Source organism: Prionailurus bengalensis, chromosome E2, assembly GCF_016509475.1.
Source record: "Prionailurus bengalensis isolate Pbe53 chromosome E2, Fcat_Pben_1.1_paternal_pri, whole genome shotgun sequence".
NCBI classification, from domain to species: domain Eukaryota; kingdom Metazoa; phylum Chordata; class Mammalia; order Carnivora; family Felidae; genus Prionailurus; species Prionailurus bengalensis.
This window is the reverse complement of record NC_057352.1, coordinates 26,383,314-26,401,193: the sequence shown is the minus strand read 5'-3', so window position 1 is coordinate 26,401,193 and position 17,880 is coordinate 26,383,314. Positions and strand designations below refer to the sequence as shown.

Genomic DNA, 17,880 nt, shown 5'->3' with positions numbered 1-17,880 from the left:
CACTTTATTTAACAAATACATTTCAGAAAGTCTTCTTTATAGATATTTAAATATAGATATTTAAATGCTGTTCATGTACCTATTCTTAAAGAATGTATCCTTTAATAGATATTTAAATGTTGTTCATAAAATATATATATATATTTTTTATTGCAGAAGCTTTAATGTAATTACTTAGACAAGCATTTATGGAGTACTATTTGTGTGCCTTGTATTTTCCAAGGTCTAATATTTAATTATTTTATATGTAAGTTATTTTACTTTTTAATTCCAGAAGCTTTTAATAAGTACTTATACAGTTTCATCTCATTTCTTTCATTTACTGTATTGTGAGAAAAGAACTCAGATAAACTAGTTATGCAAACCAAAGAAAATCATGGAATAATACTGTGCCTTAGGGAACCAGAACTCTACACACCATTAGGAAGAGCTAGGGAATTAGTTTTACACAGCACATTCCTATGCTTTACCCTTAAATCCTTCGGCGAACACTTAATAACAAACAGAGACAGTGCAACTCAGCAGCTAGAAAGAATGTGCCTTCATTCGCCCATGCTACTTTGTCTCCCAAAGGGGGACTGTGTAGCCAACCCACTGGGAGAAACGTCTAGTTACAGCAGTAAAGATTTAAAGTGGCTAACTTATTGCACTCAAATATGTCATTATCTTTCCCCTGATACACTTCTCTGAAAGACAACCCACAAGGCTATTGCAGATACAGAGATGAAAAAGTTGGGTGGAAATAATCAAAAGATAAAAGTCCTTCTTTCTGCCAAGGCTGCTTTGCAAAACAACAGTGATGCATCCTCATGGGATACCTTTAATGTCTCTCAGAAGGAAAAAACAGGAAAAACGTGAAGCCCTCCCAGTTGAGTCCAGGTGATATCAGCCAGGCATATATCCCTGCCTGCTGGGCCAGGCCACAAGGATCCCTGCTCTGTGACTGCTCCAATCTCACTGCCTTCTGCTGAAGCAACTCTCAGCTCTTTTCTCTACCCTCTCCCATATTCTTTGTTGGTGCCATTTTTGGAAGTTAGGAATTTAACTAGACTACCAGTTAATTGCATAGTATGTGTTGAAGACCACTGAGATGCATAAGAGATACACAAGGATGGAACATAATAATTTAAAATATATATTATTATTACTATTACTATTGATAGTACATAATAAATATTTAGTAGTTGCTCATTGGTAAGAACAATAAAGATGACAAAGCATTTGCAAACAATAAACAAAACAACAGAATGTGTGACAGAATTAAGATGTATGATTTATATTTCTCTAATCAGTTGAAAAGAAAAGCTGGACTAAAGCTATGTTATTGCGAAAGACTAGAATGTCTTCGATTGTTCATTATTATGAACTGTATTAGTAAAAATGTTATATCAGGATAAAAGCCACAAGGATATAGTTACTTTGGATGCTTTGATGTTAAAGTTGTTTATGAAATTACCCATTAAAGCAACATTTCAGTGATAATAACTGCTCCATGGACCTCTCTTTAAATAAAAATTATGTTTTTAATTTTATTTTATTTATTTATTTATTTTATTTATTTTTGGGACAGAGAGAGACAGAGCATGAACGGGGGAGGGGCAGAGAGAGAGGGAGACACAGAATCTGAAGCAGCCTCCAGGCTCCGAGCCATCAGCCCAGAGCCCGACGCGGGGCTTGAACTCGCGGACCGCGAGATCGTGACCTGGCTGAAGTCGGACGCTTAACCGACTGCGCCACCCAGGCACCCCTGTTTTTAATTTTATAGGTTATAATTATCCTCTATCATTTTGTTTATTTAACATTTACATTTGAGGCAACTTAGTATAAAAGAAAGAAAATCAAATTAAAAATCTAAAGACCTGACTTTTAGTCAATGGCATGAAAAGAAAGTGGGGTTTGGACATCTTGTTCTAGATTAAAAGTGATTTAAGAGACAACTAATGCCATGTGTGTGCCTTGTTTGGGATCCTGATTTTTTTTTTTGAAGTTATTTTTTTTGAAGTTATTATGGGGACAACTAGAGAAATCTGAATAAGAACTGGATATTAGGTGATATTAAGGAATTACTGCTAATTTTGTTAGGTGTGATAATGGTATTGTGATTACTGAGAAAATGTTCTTTTTTTTTTCTAAATTTTTTTTCAACGTTTTCATTTATTTTTGGGACAGAGAGAGACAGAGCATGAACGGGGGAGGGGCAGAGAGAGAGGGAGACACAGAATCGGAAACAGGCTCCAGGCTCGGAGCCCTCAGCCCACAGCCTGACGCGGGGCTCGAACTCACGGACCGCGAGATCGTGACCTGGCTGAAGTCGGACGCTTAACCGACTGCGCCACCCAGGCGCCCCGAAAATGTTCTTTTTAAGAGACATATACTTATTAAAATATTAAGGAGTAAAAACAAAAATGTCTGGGATTTGCTTTATAAACTACAGCCCCCACCTCCCCCAAAAAAGATGAAGCAAATACAGCAAATGTAAATTGCTAACAACTGCCTATATCCATTTTAAATAAAGGGCATATGGGACTATACCAAATTATTCTATTATTAAACATTTAAAAATTTTTATAATGAAAAGCAAAAACAATAAAGACAGGATTAAATACCAGTTCTGTCACTTACCAACTGTGCCCCACTAACAAATTATTTTTCAAATGGGACCATTATTATTACTTGTTCAGCTAATTTTATGGAATTATTTTGAGAAAAAAATGAGATAATGTATGTTAAAAACCTTTTGAAATTAGAGTCATAAAAAATGTTAGCAAACTCCTTTTATCTGACTCCTGAGAGGCTAAGGTTGGAGAAAGGTAATAAAACTTTTAAATATAAGTCTTAGAATTACTTAAGCAAGAGCCATATCCACTTAACTTCAGGAGGTGTCCTCTTCTCCTGAATGTGAGACAGGAAACCATCAAAACCCTAGAGGAGAAAGCAGGAAAAAACCTCTCTGACCTCAGCCGCAGCAATTTCTTACTTGACACATCCCCAAAGGCAAGGGAATTAAAAGCAAAAATGAACTACTGGGACCTCATGAAGATAAAAAGCTTCTGCACTCCAAAGGAAACAATCAACAAAACTAAAACCAACCAACGGAATGGGAAAAGATATTTGCAAATGACATATCGGACAAAGGGCTAGTATCCAAAATCTATAAAGAGCTCACCAAACTCCACACCCGAAAAACAAATAACCCAGTGAAGAAATGGGCAGAAGACATGAACAGACACTTCTCTAAAGAAGTGGCCAACAGGCACGTGAAAAGACCCTCAACGTCGTTCCTCATCAGGGAAATACAAATCAAAATCACACTCAGATACCACCTCACACCAGTCAGAGTTGCTAAAATGAACAAATCAGGAGACTATAGGTGCTGGCGAGGATGTGGAGAAACGGGAACCCTCTTGCACTGTTGGTGGGAATGCAAACTGGTGCAGCTGCTCTGGAAAACAGTGTGGTGGTTCCTCAAAACATTAAAACTAGATCTACCCTATGACCCAGCAATAGCACTGCTAGGAATTTACCCAAGGGATACAGGAGTGCTGAAGCATAGGGGCACTTGTACCCCAGTGTTTATAGCAGCATTTTCAACAATTGCCAAATTCTGGAAAGAGCCTAAATGTCCATCAACTGATGAAAGGATAAAGAAATTATGGTTTATATACACAATGGAGTACTACATGGCAATGAGAAAGAACGAAATATGGCCTTTTGTAGCAACATGGATGGAACTGGAGAGTGTGATGCTAAGTGAAATAAGTCATACAGAGAAACATAGATACCATATGTTTTCACTCTTATGTGGATCCTGAGAAACTTAACAGAAGACTATGGGGAGGGAAAGGAAAAAGAAAAAGTTGAGAGAGGGAGGGAGCCAAAACATAAGAGACTCTTACAAACTGAGAACAAACTGAGGGTTGATGGGGGGTGGAAGGGAGGGGGGGATAGGTGATGCGTATTGAGGAGGGCACCTTTTGGGATGAGCACTGGGTGTTGTATGGAAACCAATCTGACAATAAATTTCATATTAAAAAAATAAAAAAATAAAAAATAAATACAATTGTTAAAAAAAAATGAAACCAAAAAAAGGAGGTGTCCTCTTCTAAAATAAGTAACTTAATTTTTAAATGCTACCATTCTAAAGTCCTCCAAAACTTGAGTTATTAAAACTGAACATTACTTATCACATTTACCTTTTAAAATATTTAGTACCAGAAACAAAGATAGTTGGAGATATAAAAATTTCCCTCAGGCTTCTTCCTTCTGTTTACAAAATCTCAGCAGTTCTGTGAGCCAAATTATAGAAAACATTGCACTCAACAGTCACCAAAGAAACAAAGTGACTGTCTTTCATTCATTCCAGCACAAATGAATATAATTTATCTGTCAGATTATTAAAATACATTTATTCATTCAAAAATATTGTCCAAACTAATCTTTTTAGCTTGGAATTATTCAAAGGACCAAAACATAGCAAAAGTCTTAGACATAAACTACTATACAGCAGTCAGAGACAGAGAAAGTAAATTACCAAGTGAGTAACACAGTGCAAAAATTCAAAGACATTTAATCCATTTTTAGAACTACTAATACAAAAGGGCATCAATTTCTTTGCATGAGAATGTCTCATTTCTTACCCTCATTCCCACTAACAAAGTCATCAAATCTGATGTGACAATTCCAATGTAAAATCACTTACGCAAGATGGAGAAAGCAAGCAAGCAAGCAAGCAAGCAAATGTGGAAGTTCAAAAAAATGAAGGTTGTCCTTGGACCACATCCGTATAAATTCAGTCTGTCTAAAGAACAAGGGACATGCTTTACTTGCCAATAAGCAAATGAGAAAGTGGGAGATACACACGACTGACCAGATCAACCTTCATATGTATCAAGGTTTGATTTGAGAATAATGAATTCTTCAGCGCTGCAGGAAAACTATGAAAAGGTGGAATAGTATTCCTATATAGTCCTAGGGATAACCTTATCCTTCTAAAAACTCTCTTGTTGTGAGATTAGTAAGCATATTGTGTATGTGTTTGTATTTTTCTTTCCAACATGCCCCAATCAAGGAGTGAAATATACAATGAAGTATATGGAAATCTGACATCATTGGTAAACCAGGACAGCTGACATTTTTTGAAAACATGCCATAAAGAATATAACTAATTCATAGCCAGAAACAATTTTAAAAATAATCATTTTAAGCCTATTTGAAGATACTCAGTGTTTGCCAAGTTTGCTGTTAAACAAGTGAATGAATAACTCTCTGCAAGCATTTACTAAGCCATATAAGAGGAGATGGGAAAATTGCAGGAAGGGACTTTTCTGCTTGATTCATATTAATACAGAGAGAGTGATGATTTCATAAGGCAAACTGAGCTTCCTATATAGAAGCTGGAGAACAATGACTCACTCACTCTACCCCTGAAATAATCAGAATAGAGGTAGGGGAGCTCCATCATCTCACTTCCTCACCTCATATCACATGTCAAAAACAAAGACCATTGAATGAGTATCAAGCCATGCTAATGAACTCAGAGCTCTAATTACCTCCTCTTTCCTTTACTGCACAAGCAATGTTACAGTCTAGTACCTATGACATCAACGGCCTTCTCTAAGCACCACATGTATGATCTACAAACTCAGTTGTGGGCATCAGAAGACAAGACATGCCTAAATCATAATTACTTACAGAGGCTGTCCTGGCAGTATGAAAAGCAGAGATGAAAAAGGCTTGATAACATATATCCTCAGGGGTTATCTCCCACTAAAGCCTGACTGACAGACCTAGAGCAGAAAGCAGTTGATTGGAGGTCTTTACATTAATGGGCCTGTCAGGAACTTGATCTATTTCAACATGAAAGCTGGAGCACAAATCAATAATGAGACAGCAAATCAAATCATTATCAGACTAGAATACCATTTCTGTGAGCAGGTTAATTTTGTTCACAGGAGTGCCTATAGCAGTAATGTTGAGAAATCGCACTGGCAGGATTAACCTTGGAAAAAAGAGAAAAGAAATACTGGTTTAAAGCAACTGAGGCAGTGGGTGATGTAAATAAATAAATTAAAAAAAAAAAAACCCAAAACCTCAGAGAGAAAGGTTAAAACAGAGAGATAAAAGTATACATAGGGCTGAGGAGTTCCAGGTATGTGTGCTGTGACTAAGACAAATGTCCTTATATCTTATGTCCATTCAGCCTAGTGAGTGTTGGCATCTTGGGAAGAATATGGTGTTAAAAGCTAACTGAACTATCAATCTCTTTATTCATAATCAATAAGAGAAACAATAGTAAAAATTTTTATATGAATGAGTCTGAAACACTTTAATTAACTAAGGAAGTAAAACAAAGAATGTTTTCTATAACACTACCCCCTTTTTTTAAAAATCATGCTGCAATCACGATAATACACAAACGGGTGACTTAGGAGAGCAACAAGTTCAACAATTTATAAGAAACTTGACATTCAAGGACCCTAAAAATAAATAATTTGCTCATCATTAAGCAAACTAAAACCTTCCAGGAACTAATTCAAGGTAAATTCTTGTAAAGAAACATGTGTTTGCTGCTGGTAGTAAATTAACACGCAAGGAAGCCATTCACTTAAGGGAGCTGAAGTCTGAGTAAAACTGATTAGGATAAAATGCAATAAAAAGATATTAAAAAGATACAAAAAGATCTTTCAGAGGGACACTATCAAAAGCTCCACAGACAGGATAACTGTGCTGCTCTAATGTTGTCTACATCCCTAGAATACAAACAAGGTTCCAAGACCTTTCTGTCAATGTGGTAGAAGAGCACTATGGGCACAGGTGTTTGCCAAGTATTTCATGAGGGAAGATCAAGTGATGGAGGGGTGAGACCATGTCAGATGGCAGCAGAGAATCCAAAAGGGATTTTGACTTAAGGTTTCTGTGTGAAATGCTTGGGGATCATTTGCACTGGGTTCTCAAGGAGAAACAACCATGGCAGAAAGAGATACCTTGAGGGTGAATGTATCTTGTGGGATCAGAGGGTCTTTGCAAGCCTAGGACTGGAAGATATGAGAGAGAGAGAGAGAGAGAGAGAGAGAGAGAGAGAGAGAGAGAGAATATGAATATGTGTTGGATGTGAGAGGTTCCTTCTTCTTGGGATTTATGGCATGTATAAAGATATCCCTAGAGTCACCTGTTCTCCAAAAGCCACATGATAGAGGACCTCAAATTACTCAATGTCACAGAAATAATGTTGAAGCTTTGCAAAACATTTTCACATTGTTTACCCAAAATCCCCACAATCCACTGGGGAAGCCAAAGCAGGGATAGCTTCCTTATTTTATAGACAAGAAAGCTGGAATAGGGGATGGGGAAACATGAACACTGGAGACATTCACTCTAGGTTCAATTCCTGGTTCATGGTCTTGTGACCTTGGGCAAGTTACTTTGCTAAATTTTCATTGCATCTTAATGCATTTCTTACAGTGTACAAAGGGCTAATTTAGAATCAATTCCAAATCATCCCCATTTGTTTGGTCTCATGATGAATAAAGGGGCAAAATCTCATTTCTCATATTAACTTCTAACTGTTCAGGCTTTTTGGTGTGCCTCGCATTGTACAATGCTAAACTGTACTGATGCCAAATTAGAGGAGTGATAAACAAAAGACAAATACCATCCAGAGCCAAAGTACATCATAATTGCTACATGAATACTTGAACACAAAATGGGTCATAAGTGGAAATCATGTGGAAGACACCATAAAGGCCATAAGGTTTTAGAAAAACATCAACGCCTGTTTCCTGAGAAAACAGCAACAGTATACATAAGTGAAAGCACACACGAAGTACTTAAGATCAAAGAACAAGAACTTTGGAGTCAGGCAGATCTGGGTATAAATCTCACTTTGACATACTGGTTTGACTAAGACAGGGTATCTTAGCTCTGAATCCCGGTTTGTTGATTTTAAAATGGTACTAGTGCCTGCCTCAAACTTGTTGAACGGATTAATCAGATAATATATGTGAGTATTTTAGCATATTGTGTAGTATATAATAGGCATTCAATAAATAATTTCTGTGGTTATGTTGGAAGAAGAGGAGGAAATAGTTTATCACAGTGAACTTCTGAGTGCACTAATCACATGTTTGTTATTTATATGGGTATCCCCTTAGATCCTTATTGGGAATGCTGTTTAGAGAGGTACCATTATAAGGCAACTCATACCATATTCTGATGTGATTAACTGTACCATTCAACTAATAAATGATGGTGAAAAGTGCTATATCCTTCTACCTTCTACATGTATGACTGCATTTTCATTTAACAAAGCCCTATTTAACTTGGTAATATCCTGAAGGACACAACTTGTACAAATCAAGGGTATTTATCAAAAGTAAAAGAGTCCTTTATTTCTTTATCTAATAAGCACAGAGATACGCTATCTTTTATTTTTCCTGAAATCCCCATCACTGTCTATCTGAATCTGCTATCTGAATCTGCTTATAACCTATATATTAAACAATGTTCAAATTTTATTGAGCTAGACCTCTGAGCTAGACCTGATACATACAGGAAGATAAGATGTGGTCCAAATCCTCAGCAGAAGTAAATTTCTCAAATAAATTACACGTTTTTGAAAAAACAGACTTCTCTCCAACTGAAAATGTACCAGTATTTAGGGCTGACCCTGTGAGTCCCACGTGAGAGGGAAATACACATTAATGAGTTAGGCAGGGACACTATTAATACTCAAAATGGAAATGTAATGCCATAATTAATTCCAGGATGAGTTTCAGGACAATGAATAATTAAAGTTTCATGGCAAATCTTCATTAGGAGGTTTTCTGCTATCATTAAATACTAAGTCACATGCTGCTGTCCTGACATTTTTATTTTGGGTGACACAGTTTAAGGAAAAAAGAGTATGTTATTTCTCATGGAAGGCACTAAACATATAGAGTAGCAGATACCAAAAAAACCCAAAAACAAACAAAAACAAAAACAAAACCAGGAAGAAAACTATTTTTAGAATAAATTAAACATATTTCATTTCCATGAAGAGAAAGAAGCTTCAAGTCAGATTTGAATTCAGGAAAGGAAATTCCAATGGGTTTTTGGAAGAAAATAAATTAGCCTAAAATGCTGAATAAGCAGTAAAGGAAAAGCACTAAAGGCTGAAAAACACAGCACTGGAAGTAAAATCTTGGGAAACCATTAACTTTTACTCCAAGGCTTTGTTTAGACCTCTGCCAGGATGACTATCACTTAAAGAGGCTTTCCTGAATAGAACATTTATTACAAAGAATGTGCTTTGGAAGAGTTATTACCTTTGCTTCTCAGCTTCAGAGCAATGCCTGAGTCTGGGACAATAGAGTACTTTTAATACCTTGTATGGATACAGAGAATCACATTTCCTTTCATTTACCGACAACACACAGACAATATACATGAAAGACTCATTTTTGTATCCTTATATGTAGTCAAGAGGTTGGAGTTAAAAATACTAGAGCAAACACACCGAACAAATCAGGGTATGAATCAAAGTCTTTATAATTTATTTGTAATACCTCTAAATCTTTGAAAAGAACAATTTTAAGAGATAAAAATTAAGGTCAAGTTCTATGCTGAGTAAACTCACTTCTTGATATCAAAAGAAAGGGGACCAAAGATTGGGAAATTCACCTGAAATATGTTATAACTGAAATCAGGCAAAAAGTTTAAAAATAATAATCTCAAATAAAAAACTTGAAATAAAACTGAAAAATATAACTTAAAAGTAGAAATCTAGAGAATATAACAGACACTAATTTTATTTCCATTTTTCAGATATTTCCCCATATATACATATATGTGCAGTATTATTATTTCTCTTTTATTAAAAAATGGAACAATACATTTGCAACTTACTTACTGTTTCACTTAATTTATCTTGGACATTTATAAATGTCAGTATAGGCTTTCTCTTGTTACTTGTAATGGCTGCACGGCATTTTACTACATGGCTATCACAATTTATTTAAACAATTTGCTAGTGATGGATATGCAGCTTGTTCCCAATGTTTCACTCTTTCAAACACTGTTGGAATGAAGAGTCCTGTAAAACAGGTCTAAATTCCTAGAATTAGAATTGTTGAAACAAGAGGTAGGCAGATCCTGCCAAATAAGCAACTAGTTTTTTTATATGTAATTTTTTGAAGGAAAAACTAGGTAATCGTTTCTCATAAAGTGCTTCATACTCAAGTGCAAAACTAAAACCTTAGTTGTAATGGTAAACAGAAAAAAAAAGGTAGGAATGAGTAAGTCAAAATAGAGAAGAAATGGCACAAATGAAATGAAATGAAAGGCACAAATGAAAAGATAATCTAAGATTGAATTAGAAATAAATACAGCATAAATCCTGAATAGAAAAGATATATCTATACTAAATGAAAAAAGAACATTAAAGGTAAAAAGATAGAAGACAGTATACTAAGCTAATAATGACAGAAAAAGAAAGCAGGTGTGGCAGTAATATCAGTCAAAAAATAATTTGTTATGCACACTCAAGTATTTACAGATTGAATGATATGATGGATTTGTTTTAACCTAGAGGGGGTGTTGGTAGGGTGGGTCATAGGTAGGGCATAGGATGATATTGTTGAAACTGAGTGAAAGTATGGGCACATAAGATTTTATTACTAGTCTCTATACTTTTGTAGATGTTTGAAATTAAAATATTTTTAAAAGAATTCAAGTAGAAAATAAATGGCACAAGGGAAGATATATTTTTAAAATTATAAAGTCCCACAAAAAAACCCTTTAAAATATACAAAACAAAACTGATAAAAATGCAAGGAGGAGATAAATCCATAACTAAAATGAGAAATTAATATGTTTCACCAAAAATCAAGTAGGATAGAAATAGTAAAGATACTAACGATACATTTATATAATTAGGAAGTTATACACTTATTCATACTCACACACACTCACATATATTTGTGTCTGACAGACTATATATTCTTTTTAAACACTTAAAGAACATCCCTCAATTGGCCATATATTAGATTACTCTATATGTGCAGTATTGTTTGATTCTTACAATTACAATATATTCATGTATGTTACAATAAAAATATGTTAAATAAAAGCATTTATACTTTATTTGGTTGTGGTAGTGTTTTAAAACATATTCTCTCATTTCATCTCACATAAAACAATGAGCCTGGTATGAAAGTGAGGCTAGAGAGGCTCAGCATCATTTATCTCAGGTCACTAAAGTGGTAAGTGGTGGCCAGGACCCACACTCAATTCTGAATGCTGAAGCCTCGTCAAGTGGCCCTACCACACTGCCTCATAAAATTCTTGATTAAGAGGATTCAAGGTTGTCAGATCCTTACTTTTAATTTCTCCTCCAAACAGAACATTTATGATTTTAATAATTAAAAATTAGATTCTGGTAGAAAATGGATGCAGCAGAATATTGTTAAAAGAACAAAAATTTTACCTGAGTGTATATCTTCCTCACACCCAATTTTACTGAAAATCATTCTTCTCTTAAGCCTTATCCATTTTATTTATAGACAGTTTTACACGTATTATGCTTATGTTTTGTTGTTGTTTTCTTTTTAAAACATGATGTAGCTGTTTAAATCCCTGGAGCTTGATTTTCCAGAGAACAGTTACGTCATTATGTCTAACATGGGAGTTAAAAAAACAGGAAGATTCTTTCAGTTCATATGTATTTATTTCTTCAAACCACCAGATGTTGCCTCTATTACTTCAGAGAAAGATGTGCTTTCCTAGATACGCACCAGGCCTGGGGTAGGCCAAGTCTGTTGGAGGACACCTTGAACAATTCTGTTTACGCAAACACAAAGCACTTTACTCACCCAATTCGTATTTTCAGCATGCCACTGAATAACTCAGGGTTATTGGAGATGATCCAGCCAATATGGATGACCAGTTCTTGCTGAATGACCGCCTCCCTCTCATCATGGGTATTACACTTGTAATAGATGATGTTCTTAATCACTCTTGGAGACAAAGGATTAGAGATAACCTCTTCTTCATGCCCAAAGGCACCCAGAGTTACCTATAAGTGGCAGAATTTTATTGCAAAAACTTCCTAGCTACTAAAAGATAAAAGAAAAAAAAATCAAGGCTCAGGATGACTGGCAGGCTGAAATTACTCTATGCGAGCTAGGGAATTAGGTAGAATAACTGTTCCTGCTATTTATTAAAATGGCTTTCAAAGCGTGACTCCCACTGGAGTTCATGATGGTTCACAGTCTGGTCTAAAATATGAGGGCAGGTAAGGGTCCCAGTTAGGGGAGTGAAGGTGAGTGGATAAAAGCAGGGAAGGAATATAAATAACTATTAAGAGAAAATTATTCTGAATGACTTTAGTACTAGAAACTCCCCAGAGAAACCAAAATACATTGGATAGTTTTACTTTACTGCACAGTCCATACAGTTTAGTACTTGAGAGTATATTTTTCACTTCTTTTATAGTTTCTCATGTGGAACTTTTGCTCTTTAATGCTACTATAACCTTTTCAAAGGCAGATGCAAGGTCATATGGTTCTAGTGTAGCCCCCACTTTTCTTGGCATAGTGTTAGGCACCTAGTGAGTATTAAAATACTTGTTGATGTATCTCTCACCTGTGGAGAGGGATAAATGAGGCTGCCCACAGGCCTAGGAAATGAGAAAGCACAGAGGGAAATGACAACAAATACTCAAAGCAGAGAGTGCTGCTGAAGCTGGCAAGAGGAATACTGGGTTTCTGTCTCTCCTTTCTCCTTGGCATATTGTCTCCCAGAAGAGTCTGCCTTCCCCCTCATTACCCTTCTCCTTCTCTCTTCCATGGACAGTGCACGATTATAAGAGGCAGGAAAATGAAGAGCTTATCAAAGGGCCCTTGTATTTTCAGAGATGAGGGGAGAGAGCAGAACATGGGATCTTTTGCCCCAACTCTGTGATGGAGTGAAAACTGAGAACTGCTGGTTTATTATATCACAAGTGGTACCAACCAGTTAGTCCAAGTGCGATTACTTTTATTAAAATGTCAGTGTGTAAAGAAGAAAACAAATAGAAGGCACATTACTGCCTCTGGAAGCATTGATGACTAAACCACTATTTCATTCTGGAGAGCTTGAGGTGATCTGAAAGTGCTTTGTTTAAACAGTATTAACTTTTAGCATTTCATGAATCAGCGAATGCAAACTTTGAATGCTCCATTCTCATTTCTTTTTTGTAAAGGGGTAAGATGCAGTCAGTGAATGGACTTCATGCACCTGAACTATCAGCCTCCCAGGCTTACTCAGCTCTTAAGTGACTATTTCCCTGGGACATGTCATGGTCTGATGGGCAATGGTCCAGCCACAGCCTCAGGACAGGTTCCAAGGCTTCCGGGATATGGGGAGCAGAGTCTCAGGATCACAAGCTGCAAGCCCCTCTATATAATGCAAAGAATGGACATGACTAACCTACCCTTCTCCAAGTGTCAGGTGCCATTTGGAGATGACAAAGACCTCCAAAACCCTCTCATCTATTCATAGACAGTAGAATTAACTGTATTTTCAAATATACTACAGGGACCTAAAATCCAAGGAAAAGTAGCTTCCTAAAGCCCATTTACTTTCTTTCAGAGGTGGTTCAGTCCAGGGCAACAGTATGAGACTATGGCTGGAGGTGAGGACCGTGGTGAGGAAGGGCACTGGATAAGGTACTTCCTGTACCTTGGTCTATGTAGCTGACAAATGAGGATGAAAATTCTACCTCTTAATAATTTGGAGAAAATAGAGATAATAATATACATGAAAGTGATTTAACTTTTTCTTAAGGGTTTTAATTAGTATTATTGCTTTGTCATTGTTATTAAATGCTACAGGATAAAATAACTTACTATTCTAACATTTCAAGCTGGATGTCAAGATGATATAATTTCAATGAATTAAGAGCCCTGAAATGTAAGCAATGGGCTGATTCTATTAAAGAAGGTTACAAGTATTTCATATTATTAAAGCTTATTATACCCCTAGGTTAACTGTCAGGAAAACACAATAAAGCACACACATTCCCAAAGAAGAGAAAAAAAGCAAACAGGTTTTCATTCCAACCAAATGGTGGTTCAGCCAGGTAATTAGAGCTTATAGAAAACAAAACAAGAAATGAGCAGCCACACTCCACACTGCATACCCACATGCACAGGCTCAATTCAAGCCACATTCATCAAGTGCCTACTCCAAGCCAGACCCCATGCTGGGACAGGACCAGACCTGGGCCCTGACTTCCAGGGGTTCACAGCCTACCCTGGGGTAGAGAGACACACATTGAAATGAACTGGAATCCAGGGCAGATTGTGAGAAGTGTCATAGGCCTGTTTTGAGAACCCAGTGGAGAGAAGGGCTGCTGGTTCTGCGATGGTTCTGGGAGAAGGAGCTGCTGAGAGCTGTCCCTTGTGGGAGTGGAGGAGCTACAGGGAGACGTGGCTCAAAAGGTTAAGGATCTGGGGAGTCAGTGCATTTCTAAGGGTGAGAAGACTCTCATGTGGAGTAGAAGGAAAAATGTGCCCTTCACTATTCACCTGTCTTTGCCCTGCCTATCCTAAACCTGTCTGGAGTACCTCAGTAGGGATTAATCCATTTTCTGGGTCAGCATCTTCACTGATCTAAACACAGGAACTGAAAATCACAGCTCTAAGGTACAGCAGGAAAAAGGAACGGTCTACTTAGTAACTGTGCATTTTTAAGACCAGGTTTTGCTTGGGGGAAGGAGCCTTCTGTAGAAATGCCCGAGCCATTGTTAATATGGTTGAGAGGCCTAGGACACTGAGGCTTGCTAGATTTAAAAGCAAGAGTCCTATCCAGAAACTTGTGATTGTGACCAAGTGACAGTCTGAAAATCAGATACTTACCTGTTTTCCCTGCACTAAAACATTAGTAATGGATGGGGCCAGGCTGTCCACTACTTTACTTAAAAGACTTGCTGCACAGCGCACAACCGACCTGGGGGCAAAGAAGAGAGCACGCCAGAGGTTGACAAATCTAAAAGATGATGAATGAATGGGGTCCCTGATGGAAGAGACTGAAAAATGTGCAGTTAGGTCCTCACATAATAATTTGGAGGAAATACTTAGCCAACCCTGGACCTAACAGCTGAAGTCTCCCAGACTGCAGACCATCCAGAATTAGGGAGGGATTCCTCATCCTCACCTCTGTTACCAGCACTGTTCATGCCATTATCAATTTAAAAAAAAAGAAAAAGGGGGCCTAACCATGCCTTTGATGAGGAGTAGGAGGAGGAATTAAGTGAGTATTCTGACTTTGCATTAAAAAATTCATTATTAAGTATGTCACTGGTAAATGTCATCTATTCCTATAACCACTTTAAATCATGTTTCTTTTGGTGCCTAGATAACCAACCCCCTGGATTGGGGACTCTCTTAGTACTCAATTTTAGGAAGTGACACAATGAAATACCAGCATTTTTTTCCTGATAAAGCCAGAATGTTGGAGGACGGAATTCACACTGCTATTTTTACATTTCTGGAAAAGTCTCAGACTGTAGAGAGAACAGATTTTTTTAATGCATGGCACATGCAATATATAAGACATTTTTTCCCTCAAAAGTAAAATTCATGTGGAACTTCTAGATGAAAAAAATAAAATGAAAATATAGGTTTAAAACTGTTTTCCTGTATTTCAGGATATCCATGGATGCCGTCCTATAAAAAGCATTTATATTCTTTAATCTCAACATAGATGGATGAGTAGAAAATTAAGTCAATAACTGATAAAGTTAGTGAAACAAACACTTCCTACTTTTAGAGAAGCTTTCGCCCACACACTTGAAGACCAAAAGACATACTTAACCCTCAGAATGCAAATAAGCCCACACGTTTCAAGCAGCTTGAGTTTTTCCACATTCTGTGTGTGTTACCTGTTTCCCATGTACCAGAAAAGTAGTAATGTGTGGGGCTATAGAGGAAGAAAATTTCTGGGTAAAGGCAGCCCCATAGCGTACCGCCAACCTGGATGTGTCAGTGGAAAGCCACAAAAGGGAAAATACAGTAAATAAACTTACAGGCATTTGTTCTTTTAAACATAACAGCACTCTAAATATGTGCTAGTTAATGCTTTATCTACAATCCAAGTATAATAACATAAAGCAAAAACAAGTCTGCTTAGCAAAAAATAAGACTATAGACCACATTTGAAACTTACTGGCTTAAAGAAACATCTATTGGCTTATATGACTGAGAATTTACAGTGAAAATTTGAGATTTAGTGAGAGGATTATTATCTTATTTCTTCTGGGTTGGAATAATATATTTACTATAAATCATAGAGTTGAAATACTGCTAAGAAATTGTTTCGTCAAATCCCCTTAGTGATTAGAAATCTGAGGCTTATTGAGGTTATGAGAGTTTCTTATCACATTGCTTGAGATCTTTTTTTTTTTTTCAAAATGAGATAATAATGGGTTGTTTAAAAAATACATGTACTCTTACTTTCAAAATGTTAGATTCTTCTAGTAAAATGGCTACAATTGCTTCCAAATACAGAGGGCTATGCATTTAGGCATACCTACCCCCACTGTGAATTGAAACAATTTTATCTCAACTTACCTAATTTTTTTTTCAGTCCCTGGGAGACTACTTTTGCAGAACATATTAGTTATTTTACATGAAGCAACTGTAATCACTGGGATTCATTCTAACTTAAGTGGTAAGAGAACAGCCTTCTATTATTTTTGCTTATGATTAAATGAACCATTGGTCTCTTTTCATGGCCTTCTATGATCACAGAATAGATTTCCTGAATACAAAGTAGAACCTAAAGCACATTGCTGGGACAGAGCAGGTGTGGTGTAGGAAAGACTCTTTAGCATATCACTCCAGTGAATATGCTCTCTAGTTTCTATTCCTATGGAGGTCTTTATTCCCAGACATTATTTTTAATATCTTGGGAGAGCCATGATACAATGGAATGTAGGCAGGTCCTTAGAAAGTAGACGGAATCATGGCCATAACCTTGGAGTTTAAAAGTAAAAATTTGGGGCGCCTGGGTAGCTCAGTCAATTGAATGTCTGACTCTTGATTTCGGCTCAGGCGATGATCTCAGGGTGGTGGGATCAAGCCCCACATTGGGCTCTGCACTCAGTGTGGAACCTGCTTAGGTTTCTCTCTCTCTCCCTGTGCCCCTCTCCCTCGCTCACACTCTTTTTCTCTCTAAAATTAAAAAAGGGTAAAAATTTGGATAAATAACCATCTTTAGGATTGGTCTATTACCTTTATGCCTTTAAACATGACAACACAAAAAATAAAACATAATGACAAGGACACTAATACGAACCAAAGCTTTTTGCTGCCAGCTCTTCTATAGACTCTCTCAATGTGATCAGAAACGGTTCCTAGACATTAGATAATAAAGTCTTTGTTGAAAAAAAAAAACCTTTTAATTAAATGCATAACATTTATTCTCCTTAAAAATATTACTCTTGAATTTCATTTTTATTCCACTAGAGTTAATACATGCACATCCATTAGTATTCTGAACTACTTGACATATTTAAATATGTAACCCAAATATATAGTGCGAATGTCCCAGCACTTGTTACTATTTACTTTGAGTATATGATTTTCGTGAGTACTTTATTTCTTGAAATTTATTGTCTTCTTAATTAATATGCAATCTAAATTTTTAACAATTAAAAATAAGTTATTTTAATTTACTAAAGAAAATAAACAGAATGCAGCAAATTGCACAAATACTATAGACTCTGAATATATATGATTCTTCATTTATGTGTTTCAGAAAACTTTTATAGAGACTCTGTTATGTGTATGATCCTTCCAATATATACTAGTCCAAAAGACAGCACTGGACTTCATTCTTTGGCAATTTACATGTGGTCTG

The 17,880-nt window shown here is 36.5% G+C and overlaps 1 protein-coding gene across 8 annotated transcripts in view; it reads right to left on the bottom strand.

The window, feature by feature from the left end:
- PHKB (phosphorylase kinase regulatory subunit beta) overlaps positions 1-17,880 on the bottom strand; it is a 276,065-nt gene that overhangs the window by 14,467 nt on the left and 243,718 nt on the right. For 7 of the 8 annotated variants that reach the window (XM_043600810.1, XM_043600812.1, XM_043600813.1 and 4 more), the window contains 3 exons: positions 17,317-17,374; positions 14,877-14,967; positions 11,850-12,052 (listed from right to left, as the gene is read on the bottom strand). In XM_043600810.1, coding sequence (XP_043456745.1) covers positions 11,850-12,052; positions 14,877-14,967; positions 17,317-17,374 — 352 coding nt within the window. Of the gene's footprint in view, positions 1-11,849; positions 12,053-14,876; positions 14,968-15,901; positions 15,993-17,316; positions 17,375-17,880 lie in introns of all 8 variants that reach the window. The other variant, XM_043600811.1, reaches the window with a different exon arrangement.